This window comes from Tiliqua scincoides, chromosome 1, assembly GCF_035046505.1.
Source record: "Tiliqua scincoides isolate rTilSci1 chromosome 1, rTilSci1.hap2, whole genome shotgun sequence".
NCBI classification, from domain to species: Eukaryota; Metazoa; Chordata; class Lepidosauria; order Squamata; family Scincidae; genus Tiliqua; species Tiliqua scincoides.
Window position 1 is genome coordinate 16,163,500 of NC_089821.1, and position 22,107 is coordinate 16,185,606.

General features: G+C 44.7%; 1 protein-coding gene across 1 annotated transcript in view; it reads right to left on the reverse strand.

Annotated features, from left to right (window-relative positions):
• Nucleotides 1-16,854: 16,854 nt before the first annotated feature.
• LOC136641571 (cytosolic phospholipase A2 epsilon-like) overlaps nt 16,855-22,107 on the reverse strand; it is a 65,676-nt gene continuing 60,423 nt past the window's right edge. Inside the window, exons 15-19 of the mRNA XM_066617517.1 lie at nt 21,328-21,435; nt 19,563-19,754; nt 18,573-18,739; nt 17,625-17,811; nt 16,855-17,078 (exon numbers count right to left, since the gene is read on the reverse strand). Of these exons, the coding sequence (XP_066473614.1) occupies nt 16,855-17,078; nt 17,625-17,811; nt 18,573-18,739; nt 19,563-19,754; nt 21,328-21,435 (878 nt within the window). The remainder of the gene's footprint in view (nt 17,079-17,624; nt 17,812-18,572; nt 18,740-19,562; nt 19,755-21,327; nt 21,436-22,107) is intronic.

Genomic DNA, 22,107 nt, shown 5'->3' on the forward strand with positions numbered 1-22,107 from the left:
AAACTGTGAAACACCCCCCCCCCACACACACACACATACAAACACACACACACATACAGAAACAGACAGACAGACACTTTTCAATTGGGCTTTCTTCTTTTCCACCCAATTACACAGCCTGCTCTCCTCATCTCCTTGACCCCTAACTCCTCAAGGTTTATCTTTTATTTCCCAAAGTTCTATTAACTTAGCAAAACAGAAAAGAGGTTGCCCTGTTTAGGATGAATGGTAGCAAGAAAAAACTGGCCAACAGCCAGTGGGTGGCCAACACTAGGTGGTCGATACCTACCTGAGCACATGGGATGCTACCAGCCCTGAGTCCTAGCAGTGCATCCCCCTCCTCCTCTCCTTCTTTTGATACGGCTTGCCAAAAACACTCTTCTACCAAATGCAGCTGGAGCAGAGAAGAGATTGCATCATCCCTCATAAGAACCTCCTGAGTGCTGGATTTTATTTGTTCTCGAACCACTTAGTGTTTTTTGTGTTTAGGGGTTCCGTTCAGGGTCAGGTTTAAGGTAACCAAAAGAGTTCAAGTTCAGGTTCAGTTCCAGTTCACTGAAGAAGGGGAAAAAATTTGAATGGGTTTATGGGTTAAGGTTTGGGTTTGGTTCAGCTTCCTGCTTACGTGGTGTTTTGTTTCTCTCCCTACCAGCCTCTGTTAGAAGGCAACTGAATTTCTAACCAGCTTGCTCAAAGTTGATTACTCAGCAGAAAGTTCCTCCATGTGCCAGTTGAACACAAGACCGTGAGCACAAGAAGAGTTCTGCTGAACTGGACTAAGGGCCCCTCTTGCCCAGCATCCTATTGCCAGCAGGGGCCAGTCAGGTTCTTCTAGGGACCCGCAAACGGGAGATAAAGGCAACAGTCATTCCATACTAATTGGCCCCCAGCAACTGGTCATCACTGCTCTGAACCTGGAGATTTCATTGAGCTACCGCAATGCTAGTAGACATGGATAGACCTATCCTCCATAGTTTTATCTAATAACGTTTTAGAGCCATCAAGGTTTAACAATGTGGTTGAAGGCACAGACCTCACGTGTCTTATGAAACATATGACATAGCCGCAAGTCCACTTTGTACACTGATAGATGAATGGCCCAATCCTGTGGAGGTATCACAATAGTGGATTTCATGATCCACCCCAAAAAGCCCAGGATGCTGGCATGAAAGCTGCACTGCCGTCATGCACTTCAGAGCTGTTGGCATACATGGCTTGAGGCTCTGTGAACATGACAGTGGCTCCCAGACTCCTCACTAGAGCAGGTGAGATGGCAGTAAGGTTGGTTTGGGGGCAGGGTATGAACTAGGCAATGGGTAGGAGGGGGATGATTTCAACAGCAGAGGTGCATGTTGAGATCCTATCTCCATTTTCCCTGCCCCAAAATGCCCTTTGACTCTTTTCAGAATGATGTCAGCAAAATAATTAGTATAGGTTCAAAGAAACTCATACGAGGCCAGGTGCCCTATGGGGAGGTAAGTAAGAAAACGTTTTACTTGCATCTCCGGAGCCATCTAGTCACAACTCCCATTTTATGCATCACACAGTCCAGCAGTAGAAGTGCATGTTATGGGCTGGCTGGGGATAAGCTTGGGCTGTAGGAGAATGAAAGTGGACACAGAACACTGCTCTTTCTGTTTACCTGAGGAAGGGTGGGAAAAGAGCCCTAAGTTCAGTGATTCCACTCAGAGGCAGTAAACTCCTTTTAAATCTTTCAACACATCCTGTGGAAGCAAATTCTACAGCAGTGGCTCCCAAATTTTTAGCACTGGGACTTTTTAGAACGACGATCTGTCGGGGCCCACCAGAAGTGATGTAATTAACCTGGAAATGATGTCATGGCTGGAAGTGACATCATGGGCAGGAGGTCTGGTCTAGAGGGTAGAGCCTCCATTTGCCTGAAGATAACATCCACAAGGTTGCCAGTTCAAGGCCATTGGCACCGTGCGACCTTGAAGCAGCTGACAAGCTGAGCCGAGTTATTCCATCTGCTCTGAGCGTGGAAGGATGGAGGCCAGAATATGAAACCAGATCAGAAAGAAACATCTGAATGTTGTGGTTCTTGGAAGATAGAACCTTCTTTCAATTGTAAAAATCCCTGCGGGGATTTAAATAGCCTGCCTATGTAAACCGCCTTGAATAAAGTCTTGAATAAAGACCAAGAAAGGCGGTATATAAATACCTGTATTATTATTGTATTGTACTTGTATTATCATTAATTTAAGCTTCAAACCTAAGCTATGGTCAACCATAGGTCCCATTTCACAGTGCGCTCATGCTGTTATTTTGCATAGCTCAGAATTCAAACATTGCCACTCAGAAGTCAAAGCAGAATGCACACAGCCCCCCCCCCTTTCCAGCACCCCATCTTCCCACCTATTAAGGGCAAAGGACCATGCCTTTCTCCCACCAGGGACCTACCCTGCCCAGCAGCTCTGTACCCAGTATTTTCTGCTCCATGTTTTCAATGGCAGCTAAGCTAGGTGTTATGCAATCACCTGAAATTGGCTCATGACCCACCTAGTGGGTCCTGACCCACCATCTGAAAAACACTGTTCTACAGATTAATTACACACTGAGTATCTTTTGTATGTCCTGGATCAATTGCTAATCAGTTTCATTGAGCAGTCATGAGTTCTTTGAATTTTCTGTGCACCCATCCTCACCAAACAATTTTTGAATTTTTAATATGAAGGCTTTACATAAAAGAAAAAAATATTTTCACAAATTTTTGAAAGAAAAGAAATAAACTATATACAAAATACAACAACATAATAGGGCAGGAGGTCTGGTCTAGAGCAGGGGTGCCCAAACCCGGGCCCAGGGGCCACGCGGCCCTCAGAGGCTCCCGATCAGGCCCTCGGGGAGCCCCAGTCTCCAATGAGCCTCTGGCCCTCCAGAGACTTGCTGGAGCCTGTGCTGGCCCAACACAACTGCTCTCCGTGTGAGGATGACTGTTCGACCCCTCACGTGAGCTGTGGGACAAGGGCTCACTCCACTACTTGCTGTTTCACATCTGTGATGTAGCACTGGCAGTGAAGGAAAGGCTGGCCTTGCTTTGTGCAAGGCTTTTTATAGGCCTTGAGCTACTGCAAGACCTTCATCCATTCATATAAGTTCCATCTCTAATATATTCATTTATGTAAATTTATTCAAATTGTAAAAGTAAATTAATTCTTTATTTTCTCTGCCCCCCACACAGTGTCAGAGAGATGATGTGATCCTCCTGTCAAAATGTTTGGACACCCCTGGTCTAGAGGGTAGAGCCTCCGTTAGCCCGAAGATAACATCAGAAGGTCGCCAGTTCAAGGACACCGGCAGCTTCCTGAACGCTGAGAATGGAGAGATCTTGAAGCAGCTGACAAGCCCAGCTGAGTGATTCCACCTGCTCTTGGTGTGAGCAAGAAGCGTCTTGGCTGCCTTCCATGTGAAAGATGGAGCTGCTTGTCAGCCTGTGTGGGAGCACTGGAGGCCAGAAGTGAGACCAAACCAGGAAGATCCATTCTGAAATGTTGTTGGTTCTTGAACCTCTATGATTGTAAAAATTCCCTTGAGGGATTTAGAAACGCCTGCCTGTGTAAACCGCCTTGAATAAAGTCAGAGGAGTAATCCGATGACCAAAGAGGCAGTATATAAATACCAAGTTATTATAATTATAATATAATGGCATGGTAGGAAAGTTCCAAAATCAGTATAGTAATATAAGAGAACATCATTTAAAATTCATTCAAGTCAAGGGTATTACATTTAATTAAATCTCAACAGACTGAAATGCCTTTCGGAAAACCATTTAACTAACAGCTCATTATCATAATAAAAAGAATATGAGTCATCTTGTTTATTACAGACACAAATTTGTTTTGTTGATTTTTCATACAGTGACTATTCTGGAAACCCTTGAGAACAAATTCTATGGATGCTGAAGTCCAGCACTTGATGCTTCCCGCAGAGTCTTACCTGGAGTCTCGGAGGCCTCTTCTGGGTTGCACCAGGCTGATGACACACTCGGTTGGCCTCTGTGAACCTTAGAATGGCAGCCAGGAATGATTTCTGTGGAATTTCTGAGAATGACAACCAGGAATGTGGTCAAACCACAAGTTGCATTCACAAACCGGAAGTTACTTCCAGTTGCTTCTGCAGACCATTCTGAGGCCTGTGGAGGTCTCTGTTGGTGCCAGGACAACAGAGTGGATCACAGGCCTGGCGCAATCCTGAAGAGGTCTCCAAATAAGTCATTGCGGCGAGCACATAACACCGTGGAGCCCAGTTTGCAAAGCCAAGGTTTTCTGTAACACAGTAAAGAGGTGGGAGGCACCTCTAATGGTTAAGTCCACAGATACAGGACCCAAGGATGTGGAGGGTCTACTGCATGCTGGATGGCTCAGTTCACATGCTGCCACTCTTCCAACACCCATTGCAAATGAAAACTGAAATGAAAGCCCCCAAACTTCCAGATTACTGCACATGACATATCTGGAAAAGAATTTCACTCAAATTGAAGATCTGCTTCTTCTTTTACTTTTCCACTGTTCAGTTTTTGATTCTGTTTTTTAAGATATATTGGGTTTGATACCCATGAGGAAAAGAAGGGTTGGGCCTTAAACTCTTGCACCGAAGTTAACACTGACATGAGGTCTGCAATATGTATGGGTGCAAACATCCAAACACGAATTGACAGGAGAGTGTAGGGTCTCTATCTCAATTTTTACACTGATCTTTATTGCTTGGATTTGAGATAAAAATTTTGCCTCCATAGGCTTGTTGCAGGGTTGAAAGAAAGAAACTCAAAAGACTTGGTACTCAGGAGTGAAAGTTTGCAGGCTTTTTATTTCACTGCATGCAATGGGTGATCACGGGACTCTCGTCTCAAAGCAATTGAGCACAATTACCAATAGTGATATCAACTTTTATACCATTTCTAGTCCTTTGTTTTCAAATCTAAATATCTCATTGGCTGAAATTTGCATCAGAGATGGGCAAATAATTGATTGGTTATTATCTACGAAAAGTGGGAAATAGGTAGGATTTACTCTTAAAACATAAAAAAAAAAAATACAAAATTTCCAAAAGTCAGCAGGGAGCAGTATAATACAAAATACTCAAAGACAGGTGTGGAGAACAACATGACTTCATAAGCGATAAGATTTCTTGGCAAGACTTCATGCCCATTTTGATAGTGCAGCCTGATACATGGTCTCCTGTTATCTTTACATCTGTTGCTTAACATAAACACCGTAGAGCCCAGTTTGCAAAGCCAAGGTTTTCTCTAACACAGCAAAGCAGCTTTTTGGTTCCTTTTAGAGCAGCCTATGATTCTTTGCTTTTTGTGACTACTGTGGCCTTTACATGTGGGTTACAGTTTGGGGGGCAAGGGCTACCGCGTGTTAGGCTGGGGAGGTTAACAAGACAGCTTGGCTGTTTACTCAACTCCAGTGGTGTCATGTTGTGTCTAAGGGGGCATTTCCCTTGAGGTTGGGGGTTCACTCTCTGGCATTTTCAGGTAGGGCAGAGAAAAATTCCTGCCTGAAACCATGGAGAGCCACTGCCGGTCTGTGTGGCTAAAATACTGACCTAAATGGAGCAATGATCTGATTCAGTAGAAGGCAGTTTCTAAAGACGATTAAGGCTGCAATCCTATCCACTCTTAACTGGGAGTAAGCTCCACTGACTATAATGGGACTTATGTCCAAGTAGATATGCCTAGGATTGGGCTCTAAGGTACAAAACGTACTTTTGCATTCTTGGCCAATCCTTTCTAAGGTTCAGTTGCCCCATTTGGAAATATTAGTAGCTTCATTTGCTTGCGACCGCTGTTAGCAGACGGAGATTGGGAGTTCCTCTCCTAGGCAGCCATCTTGTTCAGAAACAATTTATAACAATTTTTGATTTTTGTAAACCTCAATCATGTCTTTCCTTATTCATTTCTAACCTAGCTGACCCCACTTCTCTGTGTCCACACTTGCTCTATGTAGTGTCAGACCCTGAATGATCAGTCAAGGAGTGAGGGGCAATAGATCTTAGCTCTGGTCAGAAAAGAAGAGGCAATTCTTACAAAATACCAAGAGTTTATATTAAGAGTGACCACAAAAAGGGGGATGGGAAGAGGTCTAAATGGAAAAGTGAAAGTAATAAACCCAAATTGGGGCTACCTAGACAAAATTCCCTTTCCTTTAGGAGGTCTCTGTGACTGCCTCCCCACACCGCAAGATGCAGCAGTAGTGTTCCCAGGGGAGGGCACAGTGCTAAGTTTCGTAGGTGCCTCAATGCACCGTATAAGCAGCCTCTCCCCCTTGCCTTCAGAGCCGTTCTGGGTGGCAAGAACAAAGCGGAAGAGACATTGCTCTTTCCACCCATGTTGCACTCACCACCTGGAATGGCTCTGAAGGAGAGGGGACGCTTACATGGCATGTTGAGGTGCCCCACCTCTAGGAATGACCCGTTGGCCATATGCCCCGTTGGCATGGCTGCATCAGCACTGGAAAGTTGGATAGGATTGGACCCGAAGTCTATGTTCCAGGGATGGTCCTGGAGAAGGACAATTGAGCTCTTTTGAGAGCCTGATGGTGACACTGTTGCCCTGAACCTGATTTGCTGCTCATTCATCCAGTTTGAGGAGGACCTTTCAAAGCACACTCTGCTTAGATTTTCATCTTCCTGAATAATCTGAAGTCATTGGAATACTTGAGAACAGGGCTTTTTTTCTAATGGAACGCGGGGCACGGAGTTCCGGCACCTTTTTGCACGGGCCCCTCCCCTTCGGAGGCAATCCAGGAGGGGGGGGAGCAAAACAGAGGCATTCGCTGGGTGGGTGCTGGGGGGTGCAGGGTGGGCAGGCGCCTGGCCCCTGTCTGACCACACAACGACCCCCTCCTGCCCCCATCTCCAAGCTCTCGCCTGAGCCCAGCCTGCCTCCCCTGCCCCTGCAGCTTCCAAGCTGGTGGAGGGCGCGGGGGACATGCGCCGATGCCAAGCAGGAGGACGGACAGCCAGCCAGCCAGCCAGGGAGATGGGCTGTGGCACCCACGGAACACCCAGGTAATGGCTTGGCGGAGGAGGAGGGGAAGGAAGCTGGCTGGTGCAGCCCCCTCCGCCAATCTGCAGCACGAGCCTAGGCGTGTCTACTCAGAAGTAAGTCTCATTGTGCTCAATGGGGCTTGCTCCTGGGAAAGGGAGCATAGCCTTGCAGCCTGAGAGCCCAAGCCTATGCATGTCTACTCAGAAGTAAGTTCCATTGTGTTCAATTGTGGAAAGTGTCATAGCCTTGCAGCCTGAGAGCCCTAGCCTATGAATGTCTACTCAGAAGTAAGTTCCATTGTGTTCAATGGGGCTTACTCCCAGGAAAGTGTCATAGCCTTGCAGCCTTAGTAGACAGGCAGAGGAAGGGCTCTGAGGCTGCAGTCCTCTCCACACTTTCCTGGGAGGAAGCCCCACTGCCTCTAATGGGACTGACTTCTGAGTAGACAGGCACAGGATTGGGCCCTGAGGCTGCCATCCTATCCACAGTAAGCCCCATTCACTAAAGTGGACTTCTGAGTAGACATGCATAGGATTGGGCTCTTAGGCTGCAATCCTAGGCACTTTCCTGGCAGTAAGCTCCATTGACTAGAACGAGACTTACTTCAGAGTAGACATACCTAGGATTGGGCTCTTAATCCTGGCAGAGATATATATCTGCACCCATTTTCACATGCTAAGGGCAGGTGAAAAGGGATTCTACGTGTGTACAACATACTGTCCAGCCTTGCCAGAGATCCTCCTCATCCTTCCCCACAAGCATGCCCTCCGCCAGCCAGCATTTGCAGCTCCTCTCCAGCAATGCACAGCAGCTACTCAGGGCAGCAGAGAAGATACAATTGCATGCCAAGCGCCTTCCCAAAGACACAGAGTATTCTGATACCTGAATTAAATCATATTTAATCGCTTGTTTGCAAACGTAGCTGTTTCTATGTGCACCTAGGGACCCCTCTCGTGTAAGAATTCCTTTTTTGTTCTTACTCCCACAGTTGCTTAGAGTAATTTTACTACATGAAACTCATGTAAGTCATTTTCCAGAATCCATTCACTGCTTCCTCTCCTCGAAGTAGTGCCACACTACATACTACACGCTGCAAGTGCACCTGTACAATATTTTTAGAAATTGTGTAGAAAAAGTAGCTAGGGGAAGGAGATATGGAGATTGACAGCCCAATCCTATGCATGTCTACTCAGAAGTAAGTACGTCTTTAGGGGGAAAGCACATAAAAAATATTTTATTTCTCCAATAAAAAATGGTTTAAAAATAAATAAACAAACAAATAAATAAATAAAAGATTAACACCTTTTTTAAACAAACAAATAAATAAAAGATTAATACTTTTTTTTTTTTTTTTTACAAAAAAAAGTACTGCTTGAGAACCTAACTGCCCAGCCTGCCTTCAGATTGCTTATGAACAAGTTAAATAGCAATGGCCAAGTACAGATCATAACTAAATTTTAACCTTATGACTAAAGCCAAGCTATGAGCAATGCTGAAAGTTTGACCATTGCTCATGGAAGCCTAATTGTACTTCCATCTTAAGTCCCGACAAAAGGAGAACAAAGAATAGGTAGATCAAATAGAAACAAGGATTGTTTCTCACACAAGTGATATTTACTTCCATTATACCCAATAAAAATAAAGTCATAAAAATATAAAGGAATAAAGTCTTTCCCGAACTGTGCACATTAAAATAGTACTGTATAAACTTGAATAATTTCTTACAGACTCCAAGCCAGCAATACCTGCATTTTTCCCTAAATAACTGATGAGGCTGGAAAACATATGGAATAGAATTTTAATTTTCATCTTTTACCCACAGTTCCTTACCTCCCTTGCGGTGCAAAATGAAGTCAGTGTGGTCTCTGTCACATATAAAGTAGCTGATCTTTGGTACTACAACAATGAGTCTTGAAACACGCTTGCAGACTGGAAATTGACAGGCTGTGTTTGAGGCTGTGTTTTATGAATACTGTCATCATAACCCCACCCTTTTTGACACTTCAGTTAGGAAATGTGAGATTTTTTTTTCCAGGTACAGGAACTTCTGCAGAAGAGAAAAACCAGCAAGAGAAGGGATGATTTTGAGCAGGCAAGTAACTAGCAAGGATCCTGTGCTCACTCTGAAGCAACTCCATGAATGAAATACCTGATGCAACATACCTTATGTGACATAAGATGTCTCTTCTTGCATTGGGTTTTTGTTTTTTGTCCAGCATGAGCTCTGTAAATGGAGCCAATGCCTACTAATTCTAGGGATAAAGGCAGAGAAAACCAAGCAGTAAGGAGCAAATAAGAAATTTGGAATTAGTGCAGTTAGGAAACGGGAAACGGAGGGGTTTCAGCCAATGGGATTCCATCTTTTGGGGCGCAATCCTAACTTACTCTGGAACAGGCAAACAAGGAGGCTTGCGCTGTATCCAGTGCAGGATTGTGGCCAGAAGCAGCTTAGCCAGAGGCAGGGGGAAACTTTGGGCCTCCTCGGACTTGCGCCACCTCCTTAGGTGGCACAAGTCCAAGGAGAGCGGAATGGCTTGAAGCTGCTCCATTCTCCCGGGAACGGGGGTTGGGATCTGGTATAACTACCAGATCCCAGCTCCACCTCCGGCTCTGCGCCTGCCTGCCCCCGGGGCCACCCATCTCCCTCCCTCCCCCGCCCAGAAACACCTCCCTCCCTCTTCCTCCCCACCCCCCATGCCTACCTTTCGTCCTTGCGTCGGCTCATCTGAGCCAGTGCAAGGAGCTGGGGGGAAGCTGGTGTGAAGGCTTTCGTCAGCCTCTGCAGGCCAGTGCTTCTCAGAGCGCCAGCCTGGCTTCCTCCCCAGGAGGTGCAATTGTGCTTTACAGCACGTTTGCAACCCTCCCGGGCTGGCCCAAGGGACCAGGGGACCCAAGGGACTTGGGCCAGCATAGGGCACAGTTTGGATTGTGCCCTTAGTCTTACAAATTATGGACAATCCAGCTGTTCAAACTCATCACATCAGTGGTGACATGGAGGAGTTTACTGTAACCATGGAATGATCATGGATACGTAGTCACATTGATTGATTATTAAATATATGGAAATATATGTTTACATATATGGCATTTGCAGAATAAGCCAGAGATTGATTATCATCATCCTCATTATCTTACTAGTAATTTCAGTTTTTGGATTAATGAAAGCAACTGAAATAGCAACGGTCTTGATTATGTATCCACAAAACAGTTGAATCTGTAATCTATATTCTTAAAAAAAAAAAATGTCATGATTCTATTTTGCTGCATCCAGAAATGCATTTTTAGAACTGACAACAGCACTGCTTAAAATTTGTCAGTGCACACAATTGTGTCTTCATCCTCAGCTTATGGACAAATAGTCCATTAAATATTCTGTCCCCATTCTGAACAGAGCTTCCTCGACTTCACCCATCTTTAAGAACAATGGACAAGGCAACCCTGCCTTTCAGTGGTCTTTTGATAAGACATCAACGGAGGCAAGATTTGTTTTCAAACAGCACATAAAATAGACTGTGTCATTTCTATGCAGTTCAGTGGGAGAACAGCTAGCTGAGTCAACAGGAATGGAGAAGAGCAGCCCAATCCTACCTAAATTTCCCTGCTTCAATGCAGCAGTGTCAACACAGACTATTTTGCATCCTGTAGGTGGTTTAGCACATGGAACATCTCCTCGGGGTAAGGAGACATTTGTCTCCTTCCCACGGGGTAAGCTCCAGCCTGTGCAATGGCTCAGCTCAGATTTGCACCAGCAATAACACTGGTGCACACCTGAGTTGATCCGTGTTGGTGGATCAGGCCCAGAAAGGGGGATAGGATACAGTACACACTGACACAGCTGATTCCATCCCCTCCCAGGCCCAATCAGCCAACCCCCTGTCACTTCCCTCCCCTTGCCACATAACACCCCTCCCTCCCTCGCCCTTTCCCCACCCGAAATATAATTTCGGGTGTAATGTACAGCACAGAACATACCGAATCTGATGGGTGCCGCTCCTTATGCTGGCACCAGTGGGAAGTCTCTGGCCTTCCTGCTGGTACTTCCTGAAGGCACACAGTCACAATGTGTTTTACAGCACAGTAAACACACAACCAGTATAGGATTGTGTCAGAAGTATCCCCAGAGGCAAGGGAAGCGTCGGTTTTAGACTACATTCCCCAGAGATTTTTGGCAGAAATCAGGATCCTAGTCAGAGGTAGCCTCTCTCTCGTACACTCTGCTATTTGTTGAATAACTCCCAGAAGATTCATGATCAGTCCTTTATGTATCCCCAACGATAAGCAAATAGACAGGGAAAGAAATTTAATAAAAGAAGGGGGAGATGGAACTCTAGGGAGGCAGAGTGAATGTTTGTGCTGGAAAGAAGGCATCTGGATCCCATCTGTGTATCTGGTAAGGCAGTGGTAAGGAAATAGCACCAGCAAAAAAGCCCTAAAGGGAAGGCAGGCAAACACCTAGCAGAGTCCTCCCACTACTGAAACTGAGGCAAAATACAAGGGGAAACAACTGCCTGGGAGGTGTCAAGGAAATCTCCAAAACCTGAACACCAATCCAGCATGCATCAACCTGTTGGGCCACAATATCTCACAGGAGTGGAGCCACAGCTTGAAGTAAAGTTTCACTGAGCCCTGGAGGAAGAGAAAGGACTTGTTTTCTTGGGTGGTGGCTGTAGACAAAAAGGAATGAAGGGAGGACACCTGGTGCTTCATATAAACATAAAAGCCCTGCTGGATCAGGCCAAAGGCCCATCTAGTCCAGCTTCTTGTATCTCACAATGGCCCACCAGATGCCTCAGGGAGCTCACAAGACAACAAGAGATCTGCATCCTGGTGCCCTTCCTTGCATCTGGCGTTCTGAGGTTGCCTACTTCTAAAACCAGGAGGTTGTGTATACCCATAATGGCTTGTAACCTGTGATGGATTTTTCCTCCATAAATCTGCCCAGATCCCTTTTTAAATCCAGGCCAGGTGCTATCACAACATCCCGTGGCAAGAAGTTTAACAGACTAATTACATGCTGGGTAAGGAAATATTTTTTTTCTTTTTCTTCATTGCAGAGCCTGGAAAAAAAAAAAAAAAGAACACATCCAGGGTTTACTGAAACTTCTTGTAGTTCCAGCATCTTCAGAGTGGACACTTCCTCAGGGGCACTGTTGAAGCAAAGCAGTCTTCTGAATTATTTCAGGTGACCAACCTAGACAAGAAATTAGACACATAATTCACTCCTGCAGTTTTCTTTCTCCATTCAAAACAGCAGGCTGGATCCAGACCGTGAAGACGGTGGAGGGGAACTTGAATTTTCACTTTAGCAATTTTTCTATTGGCTTTTTACCTACTAGGGTGCCATTTGCTGTACCTTTGGGGCTAAACAGCCTCTTCAGGGGGAATTTTTGGCAGGAAAAAAATGACATTCCAAGGAGTCAAGATCTCCTCCACCTGCACTATGGTCCTGATTCAGCTGGCGCTTTTAGAGGGGTAAAAAAGAGATGTTGAAACGTGTAGCATCCTGTCTAGTTCAGACCAGACGCTTAAAATACTACGACAATATCCTGACCTTTGTATATTTGAGTAATCCCTTGAAATAAGAAATTGTCTCCCACAAATAGTAAATTATTTTTTCACTTGTTTACTATTTATAATCAGAATCCCAAGTAATTAAAAGTTCAAATTAGTTTCTTGTGGCAATTGGTTATCTTGGACTGGTTTGTGTGGGTGCTGCCTATTGCAACAGCTATCTTTTGCTGATAATTATAACTGAACAAGGTTTTAATTTTGCCATTTGGAATCACGTTCACATCTGAGAACTGAACTATGTGCAAAGCAGGATAAAATGGTGCATATCTTGCTGGACTGTACCAGTTGACTACAGCAGTTGTATGGGTACTTCTACATCAGCCTTTCTCTTTGGTATTGACAACATAGGAAGGTCCTTCCTGGATCAGACCAAGAGTTCCTCTTCTCCAGTAGCAGCTAACCTGATGATTCAGTGGAAACAAGAAGCAAGGATTGACAACTGTTACCCTGCACATGCCTGATCTCGTCTGATCTTGGAAGCTAAGCAGGGTCAGGCCTGGTTAGCACTTGGATGGGAGACCGCCTGGGAATACCGGGTGCTGTAGGCTTATACCATAGTCTTTCGAGACTGAAGGTTGCCAACCATGGTGGATTGACAACACTAGCCTTCTTCTCCTGTTGCTTTCCAGCAATTGGTATTCAGTGGCATAGTTGATGGGATCACTAGGAGGAAGCAGGAGGTGTGGAGGGCACCCAGTAAGGCTAAGAGCAATTAAAATAAATAAGATATACATTAAAAATGTAAAATACAAATAGAACTATAAAACAGAGAATAAAAACGAAACAGCAGCAGCGATAAAAACCATCAGTTAAAAAACAATTAATTACTATAAAAGCAGCCATCATACCCTCTACCAGTCATCAAAGGCTTTCTGAAATAAAAAATTCTTCTAACCTTGCCAGAAGGTTAGCAATGAAGGAGCTGTTCTCAACTCAAAGGGAAGGGAATTCCACAGTACTTGCACTGCTACCAAGAAGGCTCAATCCTAACAGGGTCAGCGCCGGTGCAAACATGCCATAAGGCACGTCCTTGACACCCATTGAGGAGTCAGCTCCGGCCCAGCACCAGTTGGCGCATGAGTCCAGCGCTGGTCGATGCCACCTGAAGCTAGGTAAGAGCTCCAGGCAGTGGTGAGGGCCTTGGGGTGGGGGGTGCATTGGAGGGGGAGGAACAGTGCAGGAGACCAACATTGCTGGAAGGCCCTCTCAAGTCTGTGCCGGCAAAATAGCTGGGCAGACTTGAGAAGCCCCATAGCCGGGCTTGCCCCGGGGAAAGCACATTTCTTCAAGGTGCTTAATAACTGTATCTTTAATTAAATTTCCCCCCAGCTTACCTACAACAGACATTGAGCTGCCTGGCCTGTAATTTCCCAGATTCACCCTGGATCCTTTTTAAAATTTCAGTGTTACCTTTCAGTCCTCTGGCATGAAGGTTGATTTAAAGGACTAACTACATTATTTTTGTTGGAAGAACAGCAAGATCACATCTGAATTCCTTGAAAACTCTGAGGTGGATGCCTTCTGGCCCAGTGATCTGGTAATTTTTAGAGCATGGTAACACTCGAGTACCTCACTCACGGAACAATCTAGTTCCTTGTTCATCAACACTTCTGTTTAACAGACCCATCCTTGAGAAGTTGGTTCAATTACCAGTATTATCTGCCCTACATCTTCAGTGGTGAAAAGAGATGCAACAAATTTGTTCAGCTTGTCTCCAGTCTCCACGTCTTCTTTAAGCTTCCCTTTTATTCTTTGTCATCTAATGACTGACAGCCCAATCCTAGGCATGTCTACTCAGAAGTAAGTCCCCTTAGAGTCACTGGGACTTACTCCCAAGAAAGTGCGGGTAGGATTGGGCTGTTAACTGCCTCCCTGGCAGACTTGCTTCTTCTGGTGTATCTAAATACTTTCAGAAACATTTTTCTCGTTTACGTTACGGTGCAATCCTATGCTGCCTAATACCAGCAGAATGGACATGTGTGGTGTTGCAAATGTGCTGTAAGGCGCACAGAGCTTACCAGAGCAGATAGGATCTTTCCTGGGCAGCAGGGAGTGGGAGAGGGTAGAAAAGGGGTGGGGGTGGTGGTTGAGACCCGAGGTGGGGACAACAGCCACCACAGCTACTGCTGCATCCTGAAAGCCCAACACAAGGTGCGAGAAATATCACTAGCGTGGATCCAAGTGTTGAGCTCCAGCCTGCCCAATGGGGCTATGAGGATCTACGCCAGTAAAATTGCTGGCGCAGGTCCAAGAAGCCCCATGTAGGGTGTTGATGGGGGTTAGAAAATGGTGGAAGCCTCCACTGCCACCCTGGGCCTGATTCACCCCCTGTTTTGCCCTCCCTCAATGCTACACCTCCTCTCCACCCCTGCACTGCACAGAGCAGCTCTTATCTGCTCCACCAGTCGTAGCTCAGGATTCCGCATCAGAGGGATGGCATAGGCCTTCCTTCCAGTGCTGCTTACTTCCGGGGGGGGGAGTGCTTTTACAACGCCCAGTGCTGGCGTAGCTGCCACTGCGCCAGCACAACTCAATATAATTGGTCCGTGACTCTGTTTTCAAAGGCCTAAAATTGATTTTCTCCCTTGTCCTTGTCTGTTAGAAGCATTTGCAAGAATGTGGACATGTAAAAGAAGAACGCCTCAGGCAGAAGCCCTCAATATCTTCACCTTTTCTTCCATTGTTATGCTGCTAGTTTAACAGATGCTGATTAGATTCTGGGAATGGCCTTGCCTTCTTCCTGCCAATATCCAGACTGAATAGCTATTTTTCCATGAAGCAAAGGTGTGATCACATAATGCTTCACAGATGTATAATTCTAAAAGCAGATCCTAGAATTAGATAAACCTCTGCGTCTCTAATTGGATTAACCAAGGCTTTTTTCCATTCTGGTGTAAGCATCTCTGCCTGGCTAATGTCCCTAAGTGGATTCTCCCATCCCTCTTATACTACTTTTGCCTGTGAAAAAGAGGGTGGGATGGTAGATGCCTAGGGCACGGTGAGAGTGTTACTTCCTGCAGCTGCTACAGCAAACACAAGGGTGTGGCTACATGAAGTCTCACATGGCAGAGGCACCTCTAGGCTTCAGGGAGTTTGTCCAAGCAGGCTTATTTAGATTCAATGGCAAGATGTTCAGTGGACATCAGCCTCACCTGCAGCTACCTTTGGAAAATTCTATTCTACCTGGGGAAGAGTAAGAAGGAAAAAAAGGAGGGAAATGGCTTTTTAATGATGCCTGAGCTTTGTGCTCTCTTAGTATTAATGCTTGCTCAAAAGATGCATGAGTAGCACCCCTGTAGGGAATTCTGCAACATGACATTTCACGCAGCATTCCTCTGGACAATTTAGGTGCTTCCTGATTGGACAGAAGGCCCTCATTTACTCAGCAACAATGTTCTGAAGGCTAATGTAATCCAGAAGCCTGACTCCACTTTCAGTAGCAGAAATAACACTTGTTTCATGCAAAGCCCTAGAAACCAGTTAGAGCCTGACAGCCCAATCCAGAGCTCCCTGGCGTGCGGGGCTGCTGATCCAAATAGGACTTCCTGGATGCGTCCAAAAGTCATGTCTGGGAAGTCTTCTGAGTTGCAGGAAAGCGGTGCATGAAAACCAAAAGTCCCTCTTAAAAGTCTCAGGAGGGCATTCTGAGATGCGGGGAGGCCATGTCCAGTCGAGTCTAGGAGGTCCTCTATGAGTCCTCCCATTGCGGGATCAGAACCCATGGTGGGTTGAATCCTTGGATCCTGAATCCATGGATAATGAGGACCCACTGTAATACATTGAGAATCACACTTCAATTTTATTAATACCCAAGTGAAAGTCTGAGAACATTTTAAAGATGAAACCAGAGAGAAAAAAATTGCAAGAATAATAACTTGGCCAGAACATATTCCATTTTATTGAATATTATGTTTAAATAACATAACCTGAAGTACAAGAGCAAGCGCATTAGAACTCCACATATAAATGACTCTGAATCCAACATTCAGAATCAGATCATCAGACACTGAACAAATGACAGTCATGGGAGGAGAGAGAGATGTTTTGATCCAAAAGTGTTATTGGTTCCAATGTACAGACGCTCCTCCTTCTAGAATGCATTCTCGATGCCGGGGCTACAGTGAATATAGAGAATCAGGAGTGACCTTTGTTAGCTCGAGTTCAAATAGATTTGGTTCCTTAATCCATTTATCATTTGAGCAGGTAATTAGAATTCTTTTAGCCCCTCTTCCCTACATACATATTTTTCTCCTTTTAGGAAACAAAGTTCAGGAGGAAGCCTGAGATGCCTGAGCACGTCTTTTCAATTCTACTGCCTTGTGCAAAACACGAACAATTGTGCTAGCGTTATTCTGGACATTGTAGTTGGTTAGGTTCAACAGCTTGTTGAAATCCTCCTCCGGCAGTGAGACTTGTCTGGTGGAATATGGTGAAAAGACACCAGAGATATCGACATTGCCCATTGACATTTCAGACGCACTGCGTTCAATGCCTGCAGAAAGAAAGGAAGTGATGGACAACGTCATATTCAAGCCCAGGATAACTGTGTGCATTGAATGGCACATTGGAAATGGAAGCAGCACCATTTCAGTCCTAAGTAGTTGGCCGCCAGGTACAAAGCACATTTGGTGGCCTTGGACCGCTCACTCCCTCTCAGATTACAACTTGACTAAAAACTTTAGGATTCTTGCAAGGATTCTTAAAACTCCATTCTGATCTCCAAGTGACACACATACCAAATGTATAAACAAATTATTCTATATTTTCAAGGCACAGATTCAGAAGATCGGATCACTTCAAAATCATGTGCATCTGAATGGATGGGTTCTGCATTGCCCTCTGTAGCATGTTAGCTTCAATTTATTTATTCATATTCCACCTTAGATAACAAGATGGCATGTGGCAAAAGGGGGTCTAGGAGGAGAAGGGACACCACCGAAAGCAGGAACAGGCACCTAGAGGTTCCAAACATGTTTAGGGTCAAACCCCTGCCATCAACGTACTGAGTTGTATTCTATATTGGCTGCCATTAACTCACCGGGTGCAAGGTATCTTTGGAAGGTGTCATTTACTAGGGGAAAATAGATCACAATAGGAGCTTCTGGGTTGTGCTCATCTTCAAATACATAGCACTCTTTCAGACATTTCTTTTCATCATCACTTAGTATAGTCTTGGGATAAGGAATTCCTTGCTCTGAGAAGTATCTGGAAGCCTGCTCCAGAGGCTAGGGGTGGTAAGATGAAACAGTGTTAGCAGAAACAGAAAATACACAAGACAGTGTATTAATTTCCTCACAAGCAGTGATTAATTTTAAATTGCATTAAGCACCTTTGGGCGCAAACCTAACCAACTTTCCAGCACTGGCATAGCTGTGCCAGTGGGGCATGTGCTGTATCCTGCAGTTAGGGGGTAGTCATGGAAGCCTCCTCAAGGTAAGACAACATTTGTTCCCTTACCTTGGAGTTGCATTGCCCTTATGTCAATGCTGGAAAGTTGGTTAGGACTGCGACCTAAGTCAAGCAACTGTAGCAGGATGCAAACCAGCATACTAATTTGTCCTAAGCACACTGATTTCTAGCGCTGAAATTAAAACATACTTTCAAATCTGACTTTCGAAATCTTGATTTTGTTTTCAATTCAAATGAAGTATACTCAATTAAAAACCCCTTTACACCTAAAGACTGATTTTTTAATTTAAATGCACTAAAATCAGCTTGCCTTATTCAATACTTTTACATCTTTAAAACAATCCAATCGCATCCATGACTGGAAATGATGAAAGCAATTTTGCTGAGGATATTTTAACTCTTGTACAAAAATGTAGGTTGCAAGAATTTCTGCAATGCCTACTCCTGTAAGATGACTGGAAGGATGGATGTAAAATATGGAGAAAGAGCAAGGGCACACACACCATCATTATTATAGTTTGTATATGACTTATATTTCGAAAATTAATATATATTTTTTAAAGAACACCTTCCCAACCTTGGTTTGTGATCCTCCAGTATAATTGAAGTGAAGAATGACATCTACTTTCCTCTCTGGTCTCATAAGTGGTGGGCAACTGGTATCAAAGAAAAATGCTGAATCCACAAGTTCCAGGTGGTCTGCAGTCTCTCTCAGTCGGTTAGGGGAATCATCAAGAGTAGTGTCTGAAAAAATAATGCACGGATTAAAAAAGAAGAAGAAGAAGAATCACTGTCAGGACTGCAGGAGACTCACAAGATGCAGAAGTAATAGCTTTGGCAGCTGGGCAGCAGAATAATATGATCTATCAAAACCAGAGTTTGTTAGAACTGAACAGCATGTTATGTTAAATAGGCCTTGAATACAGTATGTGTCTAAAGCAGGGCTGACAATCTTGTTTCACACAGGGGGTCAAACTGCATTCACAATTCCTGCTAAAAGTGATGTCATTAAGTCAGAAGTGAATGTCATTAAGCAGGTCATTACCAGAAACAAGCACTTTTTTCTCACTTAGGAACTCAGTTGCAAATGACAGAAGAGAAAATATGCAAATCTTGATTAGATTTTCAAGGTATAGAGGAGCCCAATTATCATGCAGGTCGCTCTTTCAATAGTGGTACCTCAACACAGGCTCAGAAGCTGAGAACAGCTGATGGTGGCGCTGAGAGAACCTGAGGGCCAGAAAAGGAGCTTCCAGGGGCCACATCTGGCCCACAGGCCTTATCTTTCACACCCCTGTTCTAAAGCTTAAGTGGAATGTTTTGGGAAGGGGGAACATGATTGGCCCATCTATTTAGCCATTTATTTTTGTACCATATTCCCAACAAAAATGGCAAACAGCAAAGTTTCTATTAGTCCTGGAGAGAAACTCCCCATGGTATCAACGAGGATTTCCCTCCTGGTACTTGACAACTACTTCAGGCCCAGGGCATTTTCATTGGGACAACAGGACAAAAGGAAAAGGTGATAGAATTCCTGAATTGAAGAGAACCAATGCTACTAATATACCTTTCCATTTCAAAAACCGTTCATTTTGTCCATATTCGTTGTTCATTTGCAAGCCTTTTAAGAAGTTGTAGTACTTTGATACAGCTGGACGGTCGGTTAAAATATCCCGTAAAGCGTTGGAGAGGTTTCCAGAAGGAGTGAACATTTGGGTTGGTATCTCATAGGATCTTTCTGGCAATTCAGGTACTTCTTCTGAAGAAACACAAAAGCAATTAATCTAAAGTTTAATTGACCCCTTGGGCCACCCATCACCTGCCCTCCCCCGCCCAGAAACGCCTCCCCCCATGCCTACCTTTAAATGCATGTGTCAGTGTGGGTGCGCCAACACAAACGGCTGTGAGGAAGCCGCCATGGCAGCTTCTGCCAGCCTCCGCACATCGGCGTATCTAGATGTGCCAACACGGCTTCCTCCCATGGAGGCGCAAACGTGCTTTACAGCATGTTTGCGACCCTCCTGGCCCAGCCCAAGGGACTTGGGCCGGCCGAAGTCCACTTTAGGATTGCACCCATAAAGGGCTAAATATTCATTAAAACTTTGCAGAAAACTTTGTGAATTTTTGTTGTTGTTGTTGAGAAGTAGCACGACAACATCATCAACAACGAATTAGTGGAAATATTTTAATAGTAGGGGGGAATTTAGACTTCTTCTATCTTTAAAGTTCTCAGGATGTGCAATTTCACTGTTTTAAAGACACTCATTTGGGTTCCCTTGTAAATTCTCATGTTTCTCCTTTGGAGGAGCTTAACACATTAATTTTTTTTCACATTTCACTTCTCTAAAATTTTAATGCCAGCCCTATCTGGATATCTACATGGATGCAAGGTTTCAACAATGTATGGACATAAAATCCAACATGCACAGACTTAGATCACAGAGATGATTCCTGGATTTTAATTGGGGCATTCCAGACCTAAACATTTTGGCACATGCTATACAGGCCTACACATATTATACATACATGTGTACATATGCTGTCCATGCGTGGATGTCTGGTGGCCTCAGAGGCAGGACAAGTCTGTTAGAGGAAAGGTACATTCTCACACCCTTCGATATGTGAAGTATCATCCAGGTTAGACCCTTGTGGCAAAGATCCAGGTAGTCTTGCAAATAAAATCAATACGTGTTCTACAGTTTCTGTTGCGATATATGCCCCAGGCCTATAGAAATTTACAGGCTGGATAGGGCAAGGCCAGGCCCTGATGTCTTGGCTGAATACATGCAAAGTGGCCCTGTTGCATCATGGGATTGGCTGATGCAACAGGGCATAGCAGAGATGATGCAATAGCCAGCAATACCAAGTCACAAGACTGTGAGTCATACTGTCACCAGATCGTAGCCTGCTTCCCATTGGCTAGTGCCAGTATATATTTGAGCCTGTATGTGCTGCTGTGTGGGAGATGTTAAGTGGAGTGTCTGTGGGAAGCCACGTCAGTGGAGTTGGCAATTGGAGATTGTGGAAAGTTCTATCTTTGCTGTTTGCTTAGCTGTGCTGTCTTAGCACTGTACATATTGTACATACTTCAAGTAAAAGGACATCTGGTGGTGGAGCACTGCCATGTCTGCGCCTCATTATTTTCCGGGAGTAACTGCCTGACCTTGGGTCACTGGAGCAGCGGCGCTTCTGCGTACTCAACAGTTTCAATTCAAATAAGTGCATGCACTTCAAAGTGCACCATTAAACCTTCCCAGGAGATGAGAGGTCAGCCAAATACAGACTGAATTTGATTCCACCTGAAAGCATCTAAAAAGTGTAATGTGAGTTACCAATTTCAGTGACAGCATCTTGGGTCCATCTGTTCCAGAAGTCTTCTGAATTGTCAGTTGCATGCCAAGCATCCAGCAGATTCTTGGAAAGCACGCTACTCCACATCCCTATGAAAGGAAGAGATGAATGAAATGGAAACATTTACCCTTTTATTCTTGTCCTCGAGTTTGAAAGGACAAGTAGTATTTGCTCCAGCAAATCCTGTTAAACTGTGGTTCCCAACAAATAGCCTGCAACCATAGCTGGTCTGCAAGTTCTCAGAAAAAAACAAATTGCCTTTGACCACTTCCAGCATCTTGCAGAGCACTCCCTCATGGACTTCCACATTTAATTGCATTTTTTGTGTACAGAAAGTGGGGAGTTGCATGTGGTCCATGATGATTCCAATTTTTGCCTCGGTGGTCCATGAGCTCCAAAAGGTTGAAACCACTGCTGTAAAACTATGTTGTACCATCCTCCCAAGGAGTCCTGTGACAATGAAATTTGGCAAAGCTGTGGCTGGTGAGCTACATTAGCCTTTGCCACCACCTGCTTCAAGACTGGGTACTCTCAGACCTCAAGCCAGCAGTTTTGGAGCTTATTTCTTGAGCTCACCTCTCCCAACCATCAACATCCTGATTTATGGTTGATGTTTCCTCAGAGACCTACCAGTTGCTTCTTGGACAACTTTCAGTGTTCTATTTACAACTCAGTGAAGAACTGCCTTTCCCAATCTGTGAGGCAGAACCAGGACTGGCCCCCCCCTATGAAGCTAACTCAAGTCATTGGCTCAGGCAACA